At 45.7% G+C, this 26283-nt stretch overlaps 1 protein-coding gene across 2 annotated transcripts in view; it reads right to left on the minus strand.

The window, feature by feature from the left end:
• The window catches only part of Prkcb (protein kinase C beta), a 335946-nt gene that overhangs the window by 10222 nt on the left and 299441 nt on the right, over positions 1-26283 (minus strand). For both annotated transcript variants that reach the window (XM_032892724.1, XM_032892723.1), the window contains exon 16: positions 23304-23444. In XM_032892724.1, coding sequence (XP_032748615.1) covers positions 23304-23444 — 141 coding nt within the window. The remainder of the gene's footprint in view (positions 1-23303; positions 23445-26283) is intronic.

The following is a 26283-nucleotide window of genomic DNA, read 5'->3' on the forward strand; positions in this document are numbered from 1 at the left end:
CACACACACATCACACATGCACGCACACATACACACACACATACACACATCTCACCACACCACCCACACACACACACACACACACACACACACTCACTACACAAGTGCATATCAACTTTAATAGAAGAAGAATATCACCATTGGGAAAGTGTATCTTGTATTCACTCTGCTATGGGAAATTTGCAGGCACAAACTTGATAAAGCTAAGAGTACTCTAAAGGCAAATTTCAGATGATGCAAAGACGCGAACGTAAGAAAGTTGCAGAAAAAAAGCTTGAATAAATGGACTTATGCTTTGAGAGTGAAAAAGACATTTCAAAAGGGTCAAAACCAAGATGCACCAAAGAAAATTCTGTCTAGTGATGTTAAAAACTGAAAAATGTATGTGTAGTTAAAAAAAAAACAACAAAAAACCCAAGCCTAAAGGTTAATAGCTAACTAGATAAAATGTATTTACGGTGCCTGCTACAGAAAGGGGCTCTTTAACTTGTAAATATGAGTTATAAGTTAAGTGATTATGTGCTAGGGAGGAAAAGATAGCCCAAAGGAAAATTATATAAAGGCAAAAAAATTAATATTCTTTCCTTTTTTTCTTTGCTTTTTGGATTCAGAGAATTGAACTGAGGGTTTCAGATACACAAAAGAAGCACTCTACCACTGATCTAGATTTATAGAGTGAGAAATCTATTTCTTGTAAAGACTTACATTTGTTTTAAATTAGTGCATGTGTGGTAGGTATGTGCACTTAAGTGCAGGTGCCTAGGGAGGCCAGAAGAGGGAGTCAGAGCTCCTGGGGCTGGAGGCACAGGCTACCCGATGTGCACACTGGAAACAGAACTTGGGTCTGCTACAAGAGCGACATTGTGCTCTTAACCACTAAACCAGCTTTCTAGCCAACCTGAGAAAACTACTTTTAAAGAATCAAAATACACAAAAGGTGCTCAGATGCCATTTATAATTAAGGAAATGGCCCTGAGTATATGCTTTGTGAAGTAAGGAGCGGTGTCAGTTGGGTGTCTCAGACAAACAAAAAAGCACTGAAGGCAGAGGCAGTGTATGAGCAAAAGTCCTGAGGCAGGGATGTGTTTGCCACCGTCCTCAGTGAGGGCAGAGTGGAGCAGAGTGGCCAAGGGGTAAGAGGGACAGGAGAGGTCACAGAGAGGGACAGGAGCCAGACCACGATCCTCATGGCCATGCGCGTGAGTGGATTCCCATCTCCTCTTGATAACCTGTAAGTGACATGATGGTTGTGTTTAAATCAGATCTGCAGTGTCATCTACAAAGGCTGTAGGTGACAGAGGTGACACTGGAAACAGCCCAGGTAGAAGACTGTTGCAACAGCTGGCTGAGAAAGGATGAGGGCTCGGTGGGAAGGGGGCTGTCGGGAAGATGTGTTTGGGCTTGGCTATAAATCATTTGCATTCAGTGTTGACAGGATCTGAGGGAGGAGAGAAAGGAGCTGGTACCTTTGAGTCTCTGACTTTAGCTAAGTGAGGACCACTAAGGGCCGGACATATTTGCAGGGAATGGGATTGATCCATGAGGGAACATGGTAAATTGGAGATTACAGTGCTGATGCCAAGGAGGATGGTGGGGATGCAGTGTGGATGAAGGGTATCTGAGGGCTACATTGGCACCAGGTACAATGAATGAGAACAACTATAATTATCCAGAGGGGAGAAAGAGTAGGCAGGGTTGTGGCAAAGGGGCCAAGTTGAGAGGGCTCACTGGTAGATGGCATATCATAAGGGATTTCTGCTGCTGTTTTCCTTTGCCTTGGATGTCAAGAGCCAAAGGAGCCAACACCGGAAGCTTGTTAGCTGAGACACCTAGAGTCTTCAGGAGCTGTTTTTCGTAAAAATCCATCCGCTTCCCATCCCCACTAGGAGGAAGGCTGCTGATTTGCAGGGCTCCCCAGAGGCTGTGAAAGGAGCTGAGAAACAGCTTCTAGCAGTTCTGCACCCCTTCACCCCCACCTCTTCCTAGAACAATGGAATCTTTAAGTGAGATAGCACAGAGGAGACGCTGGGAGCAGGGGTTAAGCAAGGGGGCCATGCTGCTGTGGAGCGTGATTTCCCTGCTAATCAGCAGCTTACGGGCTGGCAGATTACAGCCTCCCTGTTAAGTGTTTCTATGTTTTTCAAATGGAGCTGTCACTGTCCATTAGTTTCAGGGGCGCTCCCTAAATGGAGAGGTCAGCCCTTGGGAGGCAGAGCCCGGGATCTGTTCTACGCCTGCTGTGTCCTTGGAGACAATGGGCAGCTCGGTGGCTGAGATCTAATTATCAATGTAGTCTGGACCACACCTGCCTCCCTGGCTATCCTGGGTAGAGACTTGAGCCTCATTTAGCTACTGGCAGCGAATTCAATCTCCTTGTCTTCAGGGTACACCAGAGGGACCTCTGGCACAGGGACAGGGGATGAAGCCAACTAGTGTATTTAAACACAGGCACCTATTCCAGGGCCAGAGGGAGCAGTTTCGCCTGATGGAACCCTGCTCACTCTCAGATCTACAAGCCTAGGTAGCAAAGCTGAGCTTTGAGCTGTTAGAAGGAGCCATGCCCAACCCCCTCTGGCTTCTGTTTCATTAGGTTGCCAACAGCTCTGAGTGTGGCTCCTGAGCACGGGGCCGGAGTGTGGTGCAGCAGTAAAGCACGCACTGCTCATGCAAAGAAGCTTGGGCTCCACCCTGCACACGATGAAAACAAATGGTGTTTACTCAGTTATGCCCATCATAAGGATCATTCAAACTGCCAAGACACAGTAGAACCCACGTCCTTATCCCAGGAGCCACCTTCAAAGACCCCTGGGGGGTTGCCTAAAATGATAGATGATAACGACAAACTTTCTATAAATGTTTTTGTCATTTAACTTGTAAATTAGACATAGTGAAAGATTAACAAGTAAGAATAAAACAGGTAAGTTATAACGATGTTTGCATTGAAAGTTTTTTTCCCCTGACATTCTAATGGTAGTTGTTAACAATGTAATGAAAGGAAACCATGGATAGTGGGAACACTCTAGGCCTTCCTCTTGCCTCCCAGTGCCCAAATCCCACACTCCTTTTGTTTGTCTGTTTTGTTTTTGAAACAGGGTCTCACTGTGTAGCTCTGTTTGGCCTGGAACTCACTCTGTAGACCAGGCTAGCCTTGAACTCACAGAGATCTGCCTGCCTTTGCCATCTAAGTGCTGGGATTAAAAGTGTGTACCACCATACCTGGCCTCAAAGTCCACACTTAGAATGGCTTTCTACAGGGACTTTCTAGTCTTCTGGTCCATTGCCCCTGTTCTGTTCCCCTCCAGCCTGTACCATACTAGAGCCAAACCGGGCTGTTTCTGTTCCTAGGATGCTCACATGAGCCTCTCATCCCCACCTTCATCCAGGATGTTGCCTCTACCAAGAACCTGAGCCTCCCACCTGCTTCACCTCACCCCACTGGTTTCTACACATCCTGCCTCCTGAAGGGAGTCACTTTCTGGACAGCATATCCTGGTCACCTCTATGTTCCTAGAGTGCATGTGGACACAGGATGTTAACCCAAGAATAATTACGGTGAGAAGGAGAAGGAGGAGGAGGAAGAGGAAGAGGAGGAAGAAGAGGAAGAGGAAGGGGAGGAGGAAGATGATGAGGAGGAAGCAGAGAAGGAAGAGAGAGGAGGAAGAGAAAGAGGAAGAGGAGGAGGAAGAGGAGGGAGAGGAGGAGGAGAAATAAAAGAAGAATCTTCTATTAACCAATATGGAAAACAGTTAAATAAATAATGACACATCTATTTGATGTATCACCATGCAAAAATCTTTGAAAGTTAAAAGAAGATGGAGAAGAACATCACACAGCATCATTTCCTATATAATCTCTAAAAGCACACAACGTGCCTTTGCTTCTATAAGTTGCAGTGTATGTGTGACAATCACAGGCTTGTCTGAGGCAGGGTCCCCTTATTGCCGCCTCCTGTGTGTCTCAGACTCCAGACTGACTACAGCCCTGAGCATTTCTGGGGTATTCCTGTGTCTAACCACCTCCTCTGGCTTTATGGGGACTCTAAGGTCTGAAGTTCTAGCCCTTAGCTGTTCTGGAAGTGTCACCCACTGAACCACCTCTCTAGCCCGAGAAGGGTTGTCTATTCTTGTTTTGTTTTCTTTTTTGTCTGTCTGTCTGTCTGTTTTAAAAGACAGGATTTCTCTGTGTAGCCCTGGCTGGAACTTGCTCTGTAGACCAGGCTAACCTTAAACTCAGAGATCCACCTGCCTCTGCCTCCTGAGTGCTGGGATTGACCACAGGTGCCGCCACCCAGCTTGGTTTTTTATTTTCCTAATTTTAACTTAAAAATAGCACGTTCAGTTCTGTTTTCCTCCAAGTATGTTTAAATGCCCCCCCTCCCCCGAGAAGCTGTTCTCTGTCTCCTCCAAATCAGATAGCTCATTTCTTGATATTCCCCACCAGGACATCCTGTTCTGTGTGATCAGCAAAACACAGCATCTATTCAATCTGCCCCACACGTTAGTTGATCCGTTCATTCCATTGTTCCACTATTTCCTCTATTCCCAGCTAGTATATAAGACCCACAAAGGCACACTCTCTTGTTTTTTTTATTCTTCAACATTCCATTTCCAAGGCCCAGAAAAGCCACTCCGGACTATTGAATGGACCCACAGTGGTCCGTGCTGTGCCTATGGTGAGCCGGGTGTGGTGCAGAGTACCTCCAAGCATCCTGTCTCTTTAATCCACTGAGAACTCCAGAAAGGGCTCATTGTATAATACGGCAATGGGTTAACAGGGCTTAAGTGTCTGATTTGATCCCACAGGTGACAGATTCAGCCCCTTCTACCAGTCATCTCCCTTCATAAAAAACAAACCTTTAAAAAGCACCATGAGAAACAAAATCTCATGGAATTCTACGACCCTGGCCTCCCATCCCTGCCCCCACCCCGCTCGGTGTGTAGTATGTACGTGCAGGTAACATTGGTTTGTGGGTTACACATGCCTGTGGGGTTGTACACTGTGTAAGTCCACGGAGAGGTAAGAGGAGGGTTTTGGTGTTGTCCTAGGCCCTTGAGACGAGGTTTGCTTCTGAGCTGAAGCCTGTCATTATTTTGGCTAGCCTGGTGAGCAGCTAGCTGTCAGGATCTGCCTGCTCCCCTTTCCCAACATTGGGGGTACAGGCACAAGAGACATTAATATGACCCTAACCATGAATCTTGTTAGCCTGGCTTTATGTGGGTGCCAAGGACTCTTAACTCAGGTCCCCGGGTCCTTAGTCTAAACTGCTGTGCCATTTCCCAGGTTCCAGACTCTAATCTCTCATTAAATGACCGCTTTTGCTGTGTTTTGGGTGTCTGGGTAAAGAACTGATGGGCACTTTTTATTCCTTAAGCAGGTTTGGAGTCTTTATTCTTAATGTGATTTTTAAGAGAAACTAGATGAAACGCTCAGTAAACAATTTCCACGTTGACAAAATCTCTTGTTCTCTCCTCTATTCCTCACCCGTTCACCCGAAGTTCACGCCGGCGCCTGAAATAAACTGTCATCACTCCTATCCTTTCTATTGTCTGCCTTTAAAGATCCAATTCCCACCAATCTGAGAGATAGGCAAGGAAAAGATTATCTCACCTCAACGGGAAAATTGAAAAGTTGACAATGAATGTGGGGTCTCGTGGAGTAAATGAGGAGAGGCAAGATCCAGAGATCCTTTGTCTCAGTTACAGGTTTTCTATAGCACCCCACTTTCCTAGAGCATGCACAAAGCACGGCTTTGTAAGCTGAGATGGCCTGAGAACCAACCCTAGCTTCACCATTCCAGGGGACATGATCTGCAAGCAAGTTAGCTAAATTCCTAACATTCACTTGTTCTAGACGGATCTACCTCGTACGTGAAGTGAAGGGGTGGGGGATGCTTCAGACTCTGGATTGAAGACTTCATTTTTAATGGTGCTATCATATTATGATCATTAACAAGATTCACTGTGAGGGTCATGTTCCTTATTAAGGTTGGCCATCATTCTTGTGAAGTTTATTACCGAGCCTAAAAGGAAGCTTTGTACTTGAAAGTTTTATATAAGTTCAAATGAAGACGGGAGTCGGATGTGACTTCCTGTATTAAATACAAAAGGCTCATTTGGTTTTGAAGCTAGGTAGCAAACTGAAATAGTTATTATGCCTCTCAGAATGAGGTATTTGGGTCCTGCCCTTGACATTCTTCTGTTGATTAATTCTTTAGAATCTTAATAATTGTTTCTCCAAACTCTAAGAAGATGAAACAGAAAACTTGTTAAGAAGAAAAAAAAAAAAAGAAAGTGTAATCAAAGTGTTAGAAGAAAAGTCGCCGCCATTGTTTTTTGTGCATCCAATATTTAGCACAGCAACCAATAGCCAAGGGCGATTGACTCTGCTCTGGACGGTGGGCATATGGGATGGGCATGGTGTGCTCTGGCTAGTGTGGGTCTCAGAAGTTCTGCCACAACCGAGCCAATACAGAAAATTCCACTTCAGTTAGTCATGAGCATGGTAAGAATCTGCCATTTAAGCCCCGAGGTCCAAGCCTGGTGAGGTATGGGGGTCTGTAAGATATGGAAGGACCTGTGAGGTATGGGGGGTGTCTGTGTATATGGGGAAGAGTTCTGAGGTGTGGAAGCTGTGAGGAATGGAAGAGCTGTAGGGTATAAAGAGGCTGTGAGGTATGGTGCGTGAAGATTGGGGCTGTGAAATAGGAAGGTGCCATGCAGTACGAGGTATGGCAGTACTGTGAGGTATGTGGGTATGAAGACTGGAGCCTGTGACGAATGAGGGGCTTGAGGTATAGAGGCTGTGAGGTATGAGGGAATTATGCAGTATGAGGGGCGGTGCAGTATGAGGGGCGGTGTGGTATGAGGGTACTGTGAGGTATGAGAGTGCGGGATGGTGAGGCTGTGAGGTATGGGAAGAGCTACAAGGTGCAAGTGGGACCTAGGGCTTCAGTTAGAGATTAGTGGAAAAGATGCATGCTCAGACAAGAAGGATCCATTTCCAGTCCCAGCGAGACTCAGGCACTTGGAAAGACATTTTAAGCAGCGAACACGCCACTTCTGAGTTGTTGTGGAAATGGATTTGGGGAGGGAGCTACTTTGAGGTTATATTTAAGAATATGTACTTTGTAAATAAATAACAAATGGGCCTTGTTGTTTCCCTTTCCGGGTCATGGAAAGATCTGAATTCTCCAAATTCTACTGTCATTGGACACGGCTTCTCACAGAGTTGGAGCTTTTAGGCAGAGTAGCTGGGGAGACAGGAAACCCAGTAAACAGTGCTTCATAAAAGCAGGAAGAGGGACTTAAAAGGAGGAGAGCTAGTGGGGAGATAAATTGCTAAAGTGCTTGCTATGCAAGCATTAGGACCTGAGTTCAATTCCCAGAACTCATGTAAAAAGCCTCGCACAGTCACACACATTTGTCATCCACTATTGGAGACAGGCACAATCCTGGGGCTCACTGGCCAGTCTGCCTATGCTAATAAGGTAAGCTCCAAGCCAGTGAGAGACCCCCCCCAACCCAAATAAACATAAATAAACAAACAACAAATAGACAGAGCTTGAGGAATGACACCTACGTTCTACAGCCTCCATTCACTCATGCATTCACACACATATGTGCATCAGTACACACACACACACACACACACACACGGAGTAGAGAGATTCTGAACTTAGCTTATAAATACCTCAGTTCTTGGATGCTGCAGTTCCTTATGTAGAATGTAGGCATGGCCTATGTACATGTTGTAGGAATCAGAAGACTCAGGGTACCTAACAGGATGCGAACACTGTACAAGCAGGTATTATCCTGTTCCATTTGGGGGATGATGTCATGGTAGTGTTCTAACATGTTCTACATAGACACACAATTTAATTTCTTAAAAAGAGCCATCCATGGTTGGTTGAATCCATTGATATAGAACCTGGGGGCAGAAAAGGTCCACAGCAGGCATGTATTGGAGAACTTATTGAAAGAACGAAGCGGAATTAGGTGTGTCGATAGGTGTTTACTTCAGGGCAAAGAAGCTGAAGCAAGGAACAGAAGCTTTCAGATGGGATTGGAAGTGGGATTCTGAGCTTCTATCTACGTTGGCATCTTAATTGGATAGTTTAAAAAAAAATCAACCAAGATTCAACTATTTGTTCCTCTCAGGCAGTGTCCCAGGGTATGGTGCCCCATGGTAGGTCTTGTGAAACAGGCTTATTCCTGATGACCCTGAAGTAACAAGATTTTGTTGAACATCAGGTAATGAAAAAAAAACCAACTATTTTTAAAAATAATTTATTTCCATTATATGGGCATTGGTGTTTTTCCTGCATGTCTGTCTGTATGAAGGTGTCAGATCTGGGAGTTACAGACAGTTGTGAGCTGCCATGTGGGTGCTGGGATTTGAACCTGGTCCTCTGGAAGAGCGATCAATGCCCTCAACCACTTAGCTTTCTCTCTAGTCCTAAGATTCAACATTGTGTGTGTGTGTGTGTGTGTGTGTGTGTGTGTGTGTGTGTGTGTGTGTACATATGTGTATAGATGAAGTTGTATATAGTTACCTGCTGTACTTGTATGGGATGTGGCATGTTTTGGACTTGCATACATCTCTACAGAAGTGTCCCACAGGAACTTGGCTGTGAAAGGTCACTCTAAGATAGGACAACAAGGCTTCTAGCAAGAGGGAATTTGAGACTTAATTTCACTGTATAACCTTAAAAAATACCGCTTGGTAGTTTTATATGTGTATATATTAAATCTTAGTCACTACATTATCTTCTCTCACCCTGCCTACACTGAAACCCTTTTCCTTCCCAACAAATCCCCGTCCTCTTCCCAAGTCTTTTCTGGGTGTGTGACTTACTGAGTTAATTAGTACTGTTTGCATGAGCATGGGCGGGTTATTATTTATTGCATTATGAGCAACTTCCCTGTGGCTATACCACTGGAGAATGACACCCTCCTCCCAGCACTCATAACAATAATCAGGAAGGAGAGGCGCCTCAGGAACACCCCACACACACACCACACACAGTACTTCCATTATGAGATGTTGAGGGGCTCAATCCGGGCTGCCCACTGCATAGCTTTGGGTGTGACTGGAAGTTTGATTTTCCAGATTTCCTTTAAAGGAAGATCAAAGTATGAAGTAACGAGGTCAAGAAAGACCTCAGGCCTTCGAGAGCAGGCAATTTCCAGGTCATTGATGACTCAAAGGGAGAAATGTCAATGGAGAGGTGGGAGCTGATTGCACAGAAAAGAAGGAGCAAATTGTCACTAACCAGAGCCAGCAAGAGCCAGCAACCTTTCCTAACTGTTTATGCAACGTTCAATGAGGCAGTCAGCGTCAGCGTGAAGAGGGGACCTTGTGTACCAGAGAAGAGGTTTTTAAGACGAAAACCAGCTGATGTGTAACGAAGGAAGAAGACGGCAGGAAAGAGTTAGAAGACACAGCTTGTGTCTTGTCTACACAGCAGCCATCTCTTCTCTAAGCAATAGAGAAACACATCCTTTCTTTCTCATTTTGCTTTGTTGAGCTAGGAATAGACCTAGTCTCTTGGCTCAAGGGGACAGATGACCCAGGTCAAGCCAATTAGCATAGTCCACCCCCCTGGTAACATGGAACAGAAGGGAAGCATATGGCCTAATAATCCTCAACTAAGATTAAGTTTACAGCTACCAGGAATTTTAGGAAAAGAAGCTCTTTCCAGTGGAAGTTTCTGGAACTTCCAGGAACTAAGTTGTTTGTTACCATGTGCCTGTTTACAGTTACCCTTGAAGGTTAACTTGATCACATCAAGAGATGTCAAGAGATCAGTCAAGTATGCTTCTGAGTGTGTTGATTCTTTCCAGAGACAACTAGACCTTAAGGCTCTGACCTAATCAATGATTTAATCCACCAACAGATTCAAATTTTGAATGGATATTTGGAGGTGGTGGAACTGTGGAAGGTGTCTTAATTAGGGTTTCCATTGCTGTGAAGAGACACCATGACCAAGGTAACTCTTACAAAGGATAACATTTAACTGGGGCTGGTTTACTGGTTCTGAGGTTCAGTCCATTATCATCAAGGCCTGAGGCATGGCAGCATCCAGATAGGTATGGTGCTGGAGGAGCTGGGAGTTCTACGTCTTGTTCAAAAGGCAAACAGAAGAGTGGTAAAGCCCATGCTCACAGTGACACATTTCCTCTAACAAGGCCACGCCTACTCCAACAAGACCATGCCTCCTAATAGTGCCACTCCCTGGGCCAAGCATATTCCAGTCACCTGGAAGAAGTAGGATGCTGGGAATGTGCCTTTGGCCCACTCTTTTCTTGTGTCTTTCTGCTTTCTAGCTACCATGAGATGGGCTGCTCTGCTCTACTGTGCCCTTCCGCTGCAACGTTCTGCCTCAGACAGCCTCATAGATAAGGAAACAGCCAACCAGGAACTGAAGTGTGAGCCAAAAATCTTTCCTCATAAATAGTTTCTGTTAGAAATTTTGTCACAAAAGTCAGGGTCTAACTAGCCCAAGGACCACAAAGTCTTCTGAGAAGCACAATTGGTTAAAGGTAGAAGAGCAATCAAAGGAGATAGGGAAACAGAGTCTCCTTAGCACTGTTTGAGTCTCCATAGCCACACCTAAACATTGAGGGGTTTCCCTTAAAAGTCAGCTTGAATCAGGATCCTGTCTGCAAGCACAGGAAGTCTGGTTAATGTGGAGAGAAACTGTAAACAGATGTTTACGGAGAGAGAGGATGGTGGCGTTCAGGGCAGGAATGGAGAGAAGTCACACGCTGAGATCATAACTGTCAACAGACCTACACACTGATAGAGCAGGATAGGTACGCCTATGCCTCAATTTTTCCAGTCACTCAGGAGATGGTGTCATCATCAGGGAACAAGAGGTCAAAGGTTGAGTGATAAGAACTTGAGAAAAGCAGCTTTAGGCTTGCCTAAGGGGCTTAGGAAAAGATGGCCTAGAAGGCACAGGGCCCAGCTGAGGTCACAGAGCCGACATCTGTGGAGGACCAGAAGCCTCCTTACTGGCCATCTTCATTCACCTAGTAAACAGCAACGCAGATGTTCAGTTATGGCTCAGTTTGACTCTCAGTCCACTTTTCCTTTTGATAGACTGTAGTAGAAACTGACATCCTTTGGAAAGTTAGTTATGACAAATGCTGGTTTGCTGGGGCACACAGGTGAAAGGATGTCTTGCTAAAGCAGACACGTGAAAGAATGTTTTCCTGAAACAGGTTCAGGTGAAAGAATGTTTTGATATAGCAAACACGTGAAAGGACCTGGGATGAAGGACCCCGCACACAGTGGGAAGTGAGCACTGAGCATTGGCTTGGTTTGCTCTATCTTGCTATTCTTCTCTCTTAACATACATGTATTTGTTCACCTTCCCTTTGTTCACGCTATCATTGTTGAGCTCAAATTGTGGTAACCACTGAGAGAAACTCGCCCAAGAACTGCTCTTGAGGTTCCTGCACCAGCTTGACACTTCCGTAGCCTCACCTTAGTCCCATTGGCAAGCCTGACAGTCATCAGGAATGAACTACAGCTGCTGGTTCGTGCCTGGTGTCTGCCTGCTTAGAGGGCTGGTCTGCAGCTGCTGAGTTGTATTGGCATGGGACTGAACTGCTGAGAAAGAAGACCAAGCTCACTGCCTCCCCCAAGGAACTATTGCCGAACAGGTCCACTTCCCTCATATCCCAATAACTTTTCTCTTCTACTACCTCTGCTGGGTGGTGGGCTTGAGGAGAGGTTGAATCCTTAATAAAGTAGGCTGCAAAAAAATGTATGCCTTCAATGGACAGTCTCCCTGGATCCTCTCTGTTCTCTTATTAGGTGTTCTCTTGCCCTTTAGTCATGAGCTTTCTGGGATATTGCGATTATCATTTATAGCCTAGGTGGGATTGGCCAAAGAGTCAAGAAATGGTCCTACCAAATATTTACCCAGTCAGGCCTAACCTGCAGGGAGGTAGATGAAGTCAAGATTAGACCAAGAGAATCGTAAACCTCACTCACATCTGTGTGGCTGAGTCTGATTGATGAGGGAAGAAACATTATAATAGGAAACAGCTCTTTGGGGGACTCTGAGGTGAAGGGTAAGACTTTATATTAACTGATGCTCAGACTTAGTCTCTGGGTGACCAATGGCATATTATTTAGCTCATGGGTCTGAGTGTATCTCATTACATGTATAGGAAAACGAATGTTAATTCCTCTCTCCGGGGTGTATTGTAGGAGTGCAATTAGCTTAGTTAAGTTCACACAGGTCTACATTCTCTAGGAAAAGTAAATGATTTGACTAACATGACTGACTTGTTATAGTTATAAATAGCATAATAAATACAGCCCTGAATCTTTGTTCTGTTATATTCCCTGGATGAGTCACGTAGACAAATCTCTGGCCCTCTGTTCATCTGTTGGATGAAGATGAATTCCCTTTCCAAGGCAGGCTTCCAATCCTTGACTTGTATCACATTCCACTAATTACTGCCAGACATCCTAACAGTTCCATGCTCTCTCAGAATATGGGAGTGTTCCATCCGTCATTCCAACTCAATGGCTGACTTCTCTTCCAGGGCTCAGTGCAAAGCCACGCACCTGGCCAGTGAGTCTGGAACTCTGGTCTAGGCACCTGCTAAAATTCCAACTATCTGAAGGGAGCCTGATTGGATCCATAATTTAATGGACTCCCTGTGGGGACAGGGAGCAGATAGACAGAGAGGGGGGGGGAGGGAGGGAGGGAGGGAGGGAGAGAGAGAGAGAGAGACAGAGAGAGAGACAGAGAGAGAGACAGAGAGAGGGAGGGAGAGGTAGGTCTCAGGCTGTGAGGTCTCAGGCTGTGTTTCTAAACTCTGGGCTACCCGTCAGCTACTATATGAACACATCCTAATATTTTGTTACAATCTCTGCAAACTCTGCCTCCATAGATAAGCACGTAGAACCTCCAGAATGAAGAGTGGAGTTATCCCTTCTTTCCAGAGCCTAACCCAAGATTCTCCTTTTGGATGCTGCCCTGCCCTATTCTAAGTCCATGTATGCTGTCTCTGTTAGCCCTGAAACCCAAGCTTTCAGAAGAAGGAAATTTGCACCTTTTCCAGTTGTGCCAGTGGACTGTAAAAGGTGTGAATACACGAATTATTTGCTACAGTATTTTAAAAATAAATGTGAAGTCATTTGGATTGCACAAATTTCCAGCCTTTTCCTATTATGTAATAAACTCCATTAGTTGTCAAGGCTCTCTTCCATTAACGAGAGCCTTACCAGGTGATTCAAATTCATCCAATAATTTTCCCATGGATTTTTGACAGTACAGAGGTCAGAGTTTGCATCCTGGCTCTGCCACCCTCTATCGCTAGACTGTAAATATATTTTTAACTTCTCCTAGCTCCCTGGTTCATCTGAAACATGGTGATAACAACACCTAGGCCAAAGAGCTGTTGTGAGAGTTACAGAGGCAACACCTGAAAGACACGTAGGACAGTGTCCACCACAGGCAAGAACTCAATATGCTTTCTAACACGTTTGAATAATACAGGTTTTATGAGAATTACTTTAAGTCACAACGTTCAAACAGCTATTGTCCCCTTGAGTATTTGGTACTTTGGAGGTGTTAAGTTGGAGTTAAGTTCAAAGCTTAAATAAATCATACTGGGTAGAAGTTAGATCCCTTCACTAAGCCTTGAATTTGGAGTCTGAATAACAAACACACAAAGGTTATACTTTCTGGCTTCGATTCAGAAATGTCAAGACATCAAACACACCTTCCACCACATGCACACAGAGACACTTGCTCGTACTGTATAAAGGGCAATTGGGTCTGGAGGAGAATGTCACAGGAACGGAGCGGCAGCTCATTACAGAGCACTGAAGCTTTTGACTTCGTAAACAATGCTTTCAAGTGACAGAACCCTGGAGAAAGCAAGTCCTGTGGGTGTGAGCTGTTCCGGAAGCAGTGGCACCTTTGGACTCTCAGATGGTATGGGCAACTTGGTATGTGTATGCATCCGTGTGTGCACGTTTGCCCATTCATGTGTGTGAGTGTGGGCACACGTGCTCTGTGATCCGCACATGGAGGTCACAAGACTACTTCATGTGTTGGTCCTCCACACTTCTTATTTTGGGCAGGGCCTTCTTGTCGTTCACAGCTGCATAGACCAGGCTAGCGGGCCCTCAGGCTTCTGGGGATTTCCTGTCTCTGTCTCCCACCTCTTGGGTGTTACAAACCCATGCTTCTGTGACCAACTTAGACGTGGACTCTAGATATTTGAATTTTGATCCTCGTGCTTGTACAGGAAGCGCTCTACCAACTAAGCCATCTCCACAGACCTAGCCGATTATGATCATATTTTTGGAAAATTGCATGGAACCCAAAGGGCTTGGACAAGAAACTCTGCAAGGGGCTTTGTAGGTAGAACGATTTTTAGGTTCTCCTGATGTGGAGATGTCTTGAAACGATGAGGCTTTATGTAAATAGTGAAGATAAGAATACTTAACAAGAGCAGAAATGACAGGAGTCAGCCTGTGGAAGACGTGGGAGGCCTGACATGCAGGCTAGGAGGAAAAAAAGAGACCAAGCATGCTATTTTGTCTCCATGGGCTGCATGTTTGTTCATAAGACAATGCAAGGAGTTAGAGAAAGATGGTCTACTTGGGTACTGGAGATTGGATTCAGGGTCTCTTGCCTGCCAGGCAAACATTAGTGTGGACCTTTATATTTAATGGTCTTTTAATTTTTTAATTTGAGACATGTAACACTATCACATAGGCTAGCCTGAATTCATTCCAATCCAGGCAGATCTTGAACTTGCGATCGTCTAATCTAAGCCTTCTGAGCAGCTGGCTGGGGTCACAGGCCGATGCCAACAGGACCAGCTGAAAGGTGATCTTAAATTTTACTTCTCAGATAGAATTGATAACCAAACCACTCATGTTTCCAGGGACTAATGGAGCCACATGCACCAGCAGGAGTCCATTCACATGTCAGCACTCAAGACTCCACGGTCTTCATGGAGCGGGATGTCCTGTGGTTGCCTTACCTTCCTCATGTCCTTCAGTTAGCTGTTACTGCACTGCTGGCTGGACAAGCTGGTCCCAGGGTCATGGTAAAACACAAACATGCAAGAAGGCCCAACGCCCAGGTGCCCCCTACCTGCAGAGCAACATTCTAAGACACATCTTCCAAGTCTGAGAATACCTTGGCCAAAGCCCTCAACAGTCATCTAGACTGTGGTATGCTCTCACTGACAGAAGGAATATAACTTACAACCTACAGGATGACCAGAGCCTATTCTGTGGTCTGTGAGCAGTGCTCTGAGCTGCAGGCACTCTCTTGATAGCTATTCTCTTGGTTCACACTTCTTCCACCAGGACCAAACTCTGGGCTACTCTCTCTACTTAAAGAACAATCGTGTGGTCCACAGGGATTCCTGTTCGACCATCCTTTGTACCACAGAGGTACCAGGAACTGGAGAGGAGCCAAAGATGCTGAAGTGAGCATCACCCTAGAGCAGTGGTTCTCAACCTTCTGAAAGCTGTGATCCTTTAATACAGTTCCTCATGTTGTGGAACCAACCATACACTATGTTTCTTAACTGGAATTTTGCTGCTGTTATGAACCGGAATGTGAATTTCTGATATGCAGGGTATGTGATAGGGATGACCCTTGTGAAGTCACGACCCTCAGGCTGAGAACCACTGCCTAAAGGCTCCCAATCGGTTCCATCCTGCCCTTGTTCACACAGCATCCTGCCTGGATTGTTACGAGATTCCACAACTGTTCTCAATTTCACCCTCATCCCCTCATTAGACAATATAATTCTTTTAAAGCCCAGCAGTAGGCCACTATTTCTCTGCTCACAGGTTGGATTAAAAGCCAAAGATCTTGTAGTGCTCAGTACCATCTTCCCCTCCCATGGCCTCTCTATTTTTTTCTCCTCACCCACTGAGCTCAGATGCCCAGAATCTGCTGTCCACCAGATGTGCATGGCAAGCTTTGTCTTACAGCCTTTAAATAAGTGTTTCTAACACTCCTCATGCCCCAGTCCTCAATATATACACAGCTCCCTCCCTCATCTCCTTCCTAGATATGCTGAAGAGTCACTTTCTCCATGATACATTCCTCTTACCTTATTTAAAGTCTCTTCTTCCCCATCCTGGACACCCCAAACTCCATGGCTGCTTTTGTTTGCTCTATAGTGCTTATTAACTTACAATACCTTACTATTTCACTTGCTTCTCTGTGCATTACTGGACTACTGTTTCTGCCAGACAGCTATGGATTTCTGTACTATTTATTACTGTGTTCCCAAGACCTAGCACACTACTGACCTTATCCATAGCTTACTGACCTCTGCTATGGTTCCTCGTAGCGAATGTACTTATGTACCTCTGAGTCCTCTGCTCTACCACATGTTCAATATGGTAAACTACCACCTCTCTCCCATTACATGCTGACCACGGCAGCCTAAGCCATATTTTACCAGAACACTGCTCTTTACCATGCCCTCCCTTTGATACCACCTTTCTCTTACTATACATAAGACCCTGCTGACACCAGGCTCTGTCATCTCACTCATGGCCAGCTGCACCTTGGTGCTCAGTGTTCTGGTTCCTGCTATACAACATAGAGTTCCTGCCCCAGCAGCAGGGAGCTTGTAAGGAGTGCAAAAACCTCAGGCTCCACGCTCAGCAACCTGTACCAGATTCTACATTTGCACCAGACTTCCAGGTGACTTGTGCATGCATGGAAAAGGAGCACTGTCTAGAAGCACCTGTGCAAGGACAGCTAGCAGCAGTCTGCGCACGCACCATGCACCACACTTCCAGATCCCTCTGTAGCATCCTCTCTCTGTGCACACTGCTCAGCCTAAAGAAGCCATGACAGCTTGCAGTGCAGTAGGCAAATTATAGCCCTTTATAAATACGATAGTAACTTACACAACAACCAATTTATCGGAGACACCCTGCTATACATAAGAAAATCACCTTTCACTCTAATATACAGCTCTAAAGAATCCTTTATGCCCCACCACACGGTGTGTTACAGTGTCCCATTTTATGGCCATTCATTCATTCATTTATTCAGTAAAAATTTTTAGCATCCATTATGTGCTAAAACTTATGCTAGGCTTTGACTCTGACAGTGGGGAAAAAAAAAACAACCACAGTCTAGTCAAAACGACAGATGTTAAATTGAGCACACAATTGCAAGAACATGAAATGAGTTTGTGAAGCAGGTCCCTACTCAGGAATCAGGAGGAGCCTCCCTGAGGAGGTGATGTTCCTCGGATTTAATGAGGTAGCGCCTAGCCTCTAGGAGAAGGAAGGAGCCTCCCAGACAATGGTTTCTCATTGGTAAAGCTGGCAAAGAGAGAAAAGGCTTAATGTTAATGAATTAAAAGAAATCCAGGAGTGCTGGTCCTTGGGACTAGGAGTCCAGACCGTGGGAGAGACTCAAAAGCCATATATGCCAAAGACCCGTGGATATTATTGTGAGGTGTCAGAAAGCTGGTGTGGGGTTGCTAGCAAGAGGTCGATGTGACCAGATACACATTAAAGGCACTACTGTATGGAGCTGGGGAGATGGCTCAGTCAGCAAATGGCTTTACCACACAAGCAGGAGGACCCGAGTTCAGATCTCCAGCATCCACGTGGAAACATCCAGGCATGACGATGTGCATTTGTAATCCTAGTGATGATGGTGGGAGGGGACAGACACAGGAGGATTCCAGAGGCTTGCTGGACCAGAGGGCTGACATGAAACACTGAAGTACAGATTGAGGGAGAGCCCTGTCTCAAAAGAATGAGGTGGGGTGGGCCAGAGGCAGAAACTCAAAGTTGACCACCAGCCTCTATGTCCTTGAGCCTGTGTGCCTCATCCCACAAGAGCTCTCTCTCTCTCTCTCTCTCTCTCTCTCTCTCTCTCTCTCTCACACACACACACACACACACACACACACACACACACACACAACTTTGTTGCCTATGACAATATAACAAACCTGGTATCTTTTAGTACAGTTTCAAACAATGCATTGTCAAGCTACTCCTTTCCACAGTAAAAGACAGCACTGAGAACAAACAAAACCCATTCGGAGTGATTTTAATGAACCACCCATAATAGCACCCTTCACTGATGTTTGAATACAGGCCTCTGCTTCTGCCCCTTGTGCTTTCTCTCCCTGAACTCACTTAATAGCATGCATGAGTCAGGCACATTGACAGGTACACACATGCCTCTGAATATCCCACAAGGCACATGGATCTCTGCACACTTGCCACAGGCATTTCAGAGGTGACTGGCAGATAAGAAGATAAGGACAAGGAAACACAGGTCCTGGGGTGGGGGCAAGAAAACCTGGATCTGCAGTGTATGAAGAACACTAGCAGGAAGAATGAAACAGGTGGTGTGTCTATGTGTGGGTGTGCGTGCACGCACACACACACACACACACACACACACATACACACAGAGAATTCAGATCATTGTGGCTCAGAAATGATTTTTAGAGCTCACATACCTGTAATCTCAGCATTTCAGAGTCTGAGGGTGGAGGACGATGAGTTCAAGGCCAGCCTGGTCCTCACAGCCCCCAAAACAAAATAATTTTAAAAATACAAGAATAAAGTGTTGCATAGTCACCAAATACATGGACACACAGAGAATTTATTTTCTTGCCATTACTCTCTGTGGTGCTTTGAATGTGCCCTGTAGGCTCAGAGCTTTGGATGTTTGGCTCCGGTTGGTGGAACTGTTTGTGTCTGTTTGGGAGGCGTGGCCTTGCTGAAGGAGGTGTGGACTAACTGAAGGAGGCGTGCCACTGGGGTTTTGAGGTTTCAAAGTCATGTGCCATTTCCAGTTCACTCTTTCTGCTCCAGGCTTGCTGTTCAAGACATGAGCCCTCAGCTTTTGCTTCCGTTGTCATGCCTGCTGCTTGCTGCCATGAGAGACTCTAGTTTCTCTGAAACCACAAGCCAAAATAAACTCTCTTCTTCCATAAATTGCCTTGGTCGTGGTGTTTTATTACAGCAATAGAAAGTAAACCAATACACCCTCTGAATGATACAGTGTAAGAACTCTTTACATATCATTTGCTTTTGTTAGATATAGTAAGTAATCTAGAAATGATTTAAAGTAGGCTATGTGTAATTCATGTTCAAATATTACCTATTTCATATAAGAGACTTGAGCACCTGTGGATTTTGGTATACTCAAACCAATACCCCATAGATGCTGTGGGACAACTGTTTTTCTAAATCTAGGGAGATCAAGGTGGGCCCCTCTCTCCTTAGGGCTGGTGGTAAAGCATCTGGAAACACATGCCCTGGTCTGGTTACTATGTTTTGAAAGGCATTACTAAACCCACATAAAATAATTCAGAATACTCGACAGTTGCAGGCTTTTGTTGACAGTCTCTAGCAATTATTCAGTTGCACAATTAATATAAGAAGACTTGTTGATGTTAATTAGTAGTTTAGTTATTGATGGAATTGGTTATTATCAATGATAAAAGCAGAAAGACATCTACCCTTTCCTGACTGTCTTCTAAGAGCCAGACATAGGCTGGAGGTGCATGTGAGTACATTTAAGTATGCATGCTGTGTGTGTGTGTGTGTGTGTGTGTGTGTGTGTGTGTGTGTGTGTGAGAGAGAGAGAGAGAGAGAGAGAGAGAGAGAGAGAGAGAGAGAGAGATATCTGGGGATCAAATTCAGGTTCTTGTGCTTAGCTTATGTGGCAAACATTTTATCAAATGAGAGAACTCTCCAGTCTCTGAGCCCTGTATATTCATGACCGTTAGCAGGAATAGTCACAAATAACTCTCCAGTCAAAATGGACTCTTAACTACCCACAATAGTACTGACAGGATGGGATGGGAAACAGTCAGAGGGTGGACTGGGAGGGAAATAAAATCTGGAGTGTAAAAAGAAAAATTAAATACAATTAAAAAAATAGTACTAACAGGAACTGGCTAAATGTTACCCCAACTTGATCCATCAATGCTCCCCAAGGTTACAAACTGGCAGTCCACAGGCCACCTGTGAGCCATGGATATGTTTTTATTTGCCCTGAACTGTTTAATTTTTAAACATTTGCTGCCAATTATGAAGAAATAGTGAGATCTCAGCTAAGAAGTCTGGTCCCCAGCTTCAAATGAGAACGTGAAGCCTGGGCTTTGCCGGGCTTCAGCATTCCACCTTGGCCTTTCTGCCTCCCCCTGGAGCTTGCAGTCTTCTTTCTTCCTTTGACGTATGTGAGACTCAGTTTGTGATGTATGCCAGAAGCCATTGTCTGGCCCCCAAATGGCTGAAAACCAGTCTCCCTCCTGTAACTAGCAGTTCTCTCTGCCACTTTCTCTGGCCTGCCTGCCTCTCCCCTGCAACCCCCTTCTTTCTCCCTCTCCCCTCTCTCTCCTCCCCCCCCTCCCCCCCCCCCTCCCCCCCCCTCCCTCCTCCTCCCCCCCCCCCTCTGCCTGAGTGATGTTCTCAGTCTAGAGCATGTCTCAGATTCTTGGACCCACAGCATCCCACCCTGCTACCAGAGTTTCTGATTCCCGATGTCTACGGTTGAGTCCTAGCAGTTTATTCTGAACATGGTTCAGATAGAAGCTGTTACTGCTGGTCCAGGAACACTGTTTGAAAACCACTGGTGCCCAACTCTAACACAAGCTCCTGAAGTCCAGTGGCTTCAGTGCACATGAGCATGGGAAAGTAAGAAAAGGAGAGGGTCACATTTTGAGACCTTATAAATAGCTTTGTAAAACCTAAGTGGAGAGATGCTGTGAGGAGGATTGCAGGGATAAATGCTTGCTGTGCAAGCGGAAAGGCTGGAAGAACTTGAATCTCCGGAAGCCACGCAGATGTCCATGTGGCAGTCCACCTGCAATCCCAGAGTTTAGGAGGCTGAGAGCAACCTGGTTAACTAGACCAGGCTCTAACTAGATCTTCTGTTAGTGATCTGGGATTTTACTGAGAGACCCTGGCATAGCAAACATGGTGAAAAATGATCAAGGAAAAGTCCAGAAGAGTTCAAGTCTCCATGTGCATTGCATACCTCCTGTACACAGATATGCGCAGACACACACACACACACACACACACACACACACACACACCTCACCATTTAAACACACTCTCACACATACACTCATACACATGGACAAACATGCATATACACATATGCATACATACACACACATATGCACACACGTGCATATATACACATCTCAGCATTTAAACAAACACTCTGCACATACACTCATACACACATGCATAAACATGCATACATAATACATACTCACAAACATGCATACATACTCATATACATGCACACACATACTCAGCATTTAAACACACAGTCAAACATATATACATATGCACACACACACGCACACTCAAGTGAGTCATTGTTTCACCAGTTTCCTGAACAAAGAGCCAGCTCTTCCCTCCCAAGTTATCTTTCAATTTATTCCCAAAGTGTTCAGTGCTGCCAAGGACATGTAGCCCCTTCTTCACCCCAACACTGAACACAGACGCTGCCTTTAGGAAATAGTGCTACTACTAACTTGTCCCTCAAAGACCCTAAACCCAAAGCTAACTACTCAATGACATTGTTGACCACCATACTCAACTATCCTCCAGAATTTGTCATGAATCAGGCTCATCCCAAGTGCTTTCTGTATCATAATGATCCTCCGAGGCAGAAACCTTGCTACACTACAGAGGATGAAAAAGTAACTAGGTCAGAGAGAACTTGACTGGTCCAAGCTCAAAAGCGTGGAAATAGTCAGGACACAGAGTCTACTCGCTGATGGTCAGATGCTATTAGGAATGCCATGCTCCAGTCTGTGTCTTTGTTTTAAGATGAATGATGACACTCAGAAGTGATGTCATATGGGTGTGCTCTCAGGAGGCATTTAATCCAGATGCCTAAACTCCAGACATAATCCCACAAACTTCCAGAAGATCTAGAAAGAGTGGGTCTCTGCTGGTCTTTCTGGGAAGATTGATTGGATATTAATATAGAATATTCAACAATGGAATTGGCTGCTTCCATTGGAGCTGGCTTCTTAGCACTCAGATATATCCAGAACGAGGCTCAGCAGGGGGGCGGCAGAGATGGGGCAGTTACAGAGTTGTGAGAATCACTTGAGAGATTTTCTTTTACTACTGTCCCTTTCCCTAGACATAGAAAGCTTCCAATAGAGTTGGACTATTCAGGACATGGACTCTCCCTTCACCCCACACCACAGCCGCTGGGTAACTGTGGTGAGAGTGCCTTAACCTCTCTGAGTCTTCCCTTTCTACTCCCACATGCCAGGATAATGGCTCCCACCTTGTAGGATGTTGTGAGGGTTTAATTAATGCTGTAAATGAAATGCTCAACATGGCACCTAGTACATAATAAATGCTCAGGAAATTAGCAATTATCGCAGTAAAATAACTATCATCACCACCTTTCTCATCTGAACACTGAGACCCTCAGACAATGTTTACGTTCCCTTTACAGCCTCAGTCAGTAGTTTCACAACACTTAACAAAGTCACCAGGTCTGCGCATTACTTAACATCAACAAAGAAACATCCACCTCATAAAACCACCATTTTGATTCATCCAGGTGCAAACTCCCCCTCCTTCTCTAAAGAAGCTCACAAGGACCCTGCTGGGTCTTTGGGGCTGGGAATTTTCCCCAGCGACTATAGAAGAACGATTTATTCTGACATCACAACTGCATGATAACCTCGTCTACACCCCAACCTCATGGAGGTCTGTGGTTCTGCTTCCTTCTCCTTCACTTGGAGAAAGCGCTGACTGGAGAACCGTTCTCAGTTACCAACTCAGAGGTAGTATCACTGTAGGTTTCAGAATTCGATTTAAATACCATTGAGATAAACAACATGACCTTTTCAATGTCAGTCTGAAGAGAAAATGACACAGTTGAACTGGGGAAGGAAGGAGGGCAAAATTAGATTCTTCATCACAATTCCGAAGTAAGTCTGGACTCTGCTCGCCCAAGAACCATCCCCTCCCCACACCCAGGAGGTGGCAGCTCAGACAGTTACAGTAATTGAATCAAGGCGACAACAGCAACAACAGAGCTCCGTATCAAGTGTCTCTCCTTTATGTACAGAGGCCTGGCTCCGCAATAATTGCCATGTTGGCATGCAGTGACTTGGTGCACACAGGGAGGGAGGCGCCTATGTCTATATTCAAGTCGATTCACGCATGTCCACACCTCGATGAGCAGTCAGAACATGCACACACAAAAGAAAGCGCATATTGGGTCCAAGGACCGGCCAGCCTCGGGGAGGCTTACTTACAGCTTTTGGTTTATAAGGTGGCTGAATCTCCTTGCGTTCGAGTTTCTCCCAGTCGATATACCGGAAAAATGCATGCTCCTTAATGTCTCGTTCCCCTTCAGGCCCACAACCCAGGCGCTTGCCTGGGTGTTTGGTCATTAGCTAAAAAGGAAAGAAAAACCTTGAACAGATTGCAGACTAGGAAATGAGAGCTGCTGAGATTTTATTATTCCAATGACTTAGGAAAGTCAGTGCAGAGTATCAACCAATCTTACTGTCTGAGTTTCCTCCTAGTGACGGTTTCTCAGCCAGGCCTCTGTAGGAAAGACCGAAATGCTACCCACCCCAGAGCAAAGTCCCTCGGGGAGAATCAAACCAAAGCGTAAATGTGGCCTTGAACGTCACACTAAAAATGTCACAGGCTGTCATTTGGGTTCAAGAATGAGCTTTGTGTGGTTACTGGTGCCCCTAATGAAGCCAGTTTCTGCATGTTCAAGCCCCCTTTCTTCTGTCATAAGCAACACTGGTGTTTGACCAACTCGAAGGATACATTCATTCAGATGCCACTTGCATTTCTCAGCAAAGCACTTGTGAAAATTAAAAAAAAGAAGAAGAAAAATATTAGTCAAGTGGACCCAAGTTTCAAGTAATTAGTTTCAGAAAGCTCATTAAATAGTCCAAAGCTAGCCCAGCTCATTCCCTGTATCACAAGTTCCCTCTGCTCCGCTGAGGTTTCTCTGGTGTTCTGTTCAAATTACTTAATTATCAAAACTCTCCATCTTTGGGTCTGTGAGCCAGTGCTAAAAAACAAGATGAATAGATATGCACTCGGACGAAACCACTAAATAGGCTTGCTCTTAGAAATGAACCTGAAGCAGCGCACCACGAGGGTCTCTGATGGCAAGATGTTAGCGAATGAACCGAGAAGAAATATGGAGGAGTTGGTGATTCAGAAAAAAGGAAGAGGGCAGAAAAACAGGGAAGAATGAACTGTGACACCAAACACCCCCGGTTTTGCCCAGTGGGTAAAAGTGGAACCCAGCAGTTCAGAACTGCCGTGCACGTGACATGAATCCTGCTTCCAGGATGCCCCAGAGCCACCGTTACAAGCATACACTTTCCGTGTGTGCTCTGTCCTCCCAGGAGCGAAAGTCCCACAAACTCAGTGTTCTTAGCTCCTTCTTACAGGCATGAATGACCCTACTCGACTGTCACAGTAACCCCAATGAGGGGAGTCTTTCCCTTTCCCCTCTTGAAATGGTGAAGCAAATGACACTCAGAGAACTCAGACAAACACAAGGACTTCTAATTATGGTGGGATCCAGTCCCACTTCAGCGTAGCACCAAAATTGGGGCTTTTAGGAGAAATAGGAGCCAGGCCTTATGGTGTATGCTTGTAATCCCAGCACTTCATAAACCGAGACAGGAGGATTACTGTTGGAAGAGGCCAAGGACAGCTTGGACTCAATAAAGAGAGCCTGTATCAAAGTGGGGGAGAGAGAGAGGGAGGGAGAGGAAAAGGGAGAGGGATATGGAGGGGGAGGAGGAGGGGGAGAGGGAGGAAGAGAGAAAGAGGGGGAGGAGAGAATGAGGGGAAGAGGAGGGAGAGGAGGAGAGAGGGAGGGGAGGGGAGAGAGGGGGGAGGGGGGAGAGAGGGGGGGAGGGAGAGAGGGAGGGAGAAGAGGAGAGGGGAGGGGAGGGGGAGAAAGGGAGGGGAGGGGGAGGGGAGGGAGAGGAAGAGAGAGGGAGGGGAGGGGGAGAGGAGGGAGGGGGAGAGGAGGGAGGGGGGGAGGAGGGAGGAGAGGGGAGGGAGGGGGAGAGGGAGGGGGAGGGGGAGGGAGGGGGAGGGTGGGGAGGAGGGGGAGGGGGAGGGGGAGGGGGAGGGGGAGGGGGTGGGGGGGAGGGGAGAGGGAGGGGGAGAGAGGAGAAGATCTCTGGTCTCTGATGTCAGGTCCAAAAGAAACGGAACCTGACACACAATGGCCAACTGCGATGCCTCTTGGCACGCAGAGCACATACTGGCCTCCAGGCTCACTCAGTACCTGAGCTTCTCACCTTGCTCTCCTGCTTATGCGCTTTCTCTCTCAGCTTCTGATTCCTACATAATCCTGCCATTTCAGCCATGTGCTCCTCGGCCTCCTTTCTCTTGGTCACCTTTGTCCACATGTTCTTCTCCTCCTCCCTCCCTTCCTCTCTCCTCTCATGGCCCAGTTCAGGCTGCTGGTCACCTTCAGTCTACTGCTTTCTCTCCTTGCTCTGGGCTCCTCCAGAGGCCTCTGGCTGTACTCTCCCTCATATCTACAATAAAAAACATCTCTTCGGCTACACCTTGGAACAGTACAGTCGTGTCTCCACTTTATATATGCTGTATGTGGTTTTCCCAGAGATATCTGTGGTCTCACTTGGTCAGGAAAAGTCAATGGAGGGCAAGAGTTGGCATTTGTATGGGGTTTGGATGGGTAGAAAGTCTGGGACAGCGATTCTCAATCTTCCTAATGTTACAACTCTTTAATACAGTTCCTCATGTTATGGTGACCCCCCCAACCATAAAATTATTTTTATTGCTACCTTATAACTGTAATTTTGCTACTGTTATGATCCATAATATAAATATCTGTGACTTTCAATGGCCTTAGGTGACCCTGTGAAAGGGTGGTTCATCCCCCAAAGAGATCATGACCCACAGGTTGAGAACTGCTGGTCTAGGACGTCTCCATTAACTCTGATAACAATAACATCAACACCAATTATGTTTCCATGGACTGAGAGCATTATGTGTCTGGTTTCTGGGCTAAAGGCAGCCCAGCCATTATTTTAACTCTCGAATCCTACAGCAACGCTCTGAGGCTTCAGCAACTATTTTCCCCATAAGCAAACTAGTCCAGAGAGTAAAGTCATCTGCCTAAGGTCACAAAATCAAGGAGGAAAGCTCTCTCTCTCTCTCTCTCTCTCTCTCTCTCTCTCTCTCTCTCTCTCTGTGTGTCTGTGTGTGTGTGTGTGT

The sequence above is a fragment of the Rattus rattus genome, chromosome 2 (genome assembly GCF_011064425.1).
Source record: "Rattus rattus isolate New Zealand chromosome 2, Rrattus_CSIRO_v1, whole genome shotgun sequence".
Classification (NCBI taxonomy): domain Eukaryota; kingdom Metazoa; phylum Chordata; class Mammalia; order Rodentia; family Muridae; genus Rattus; species Rattus rattus.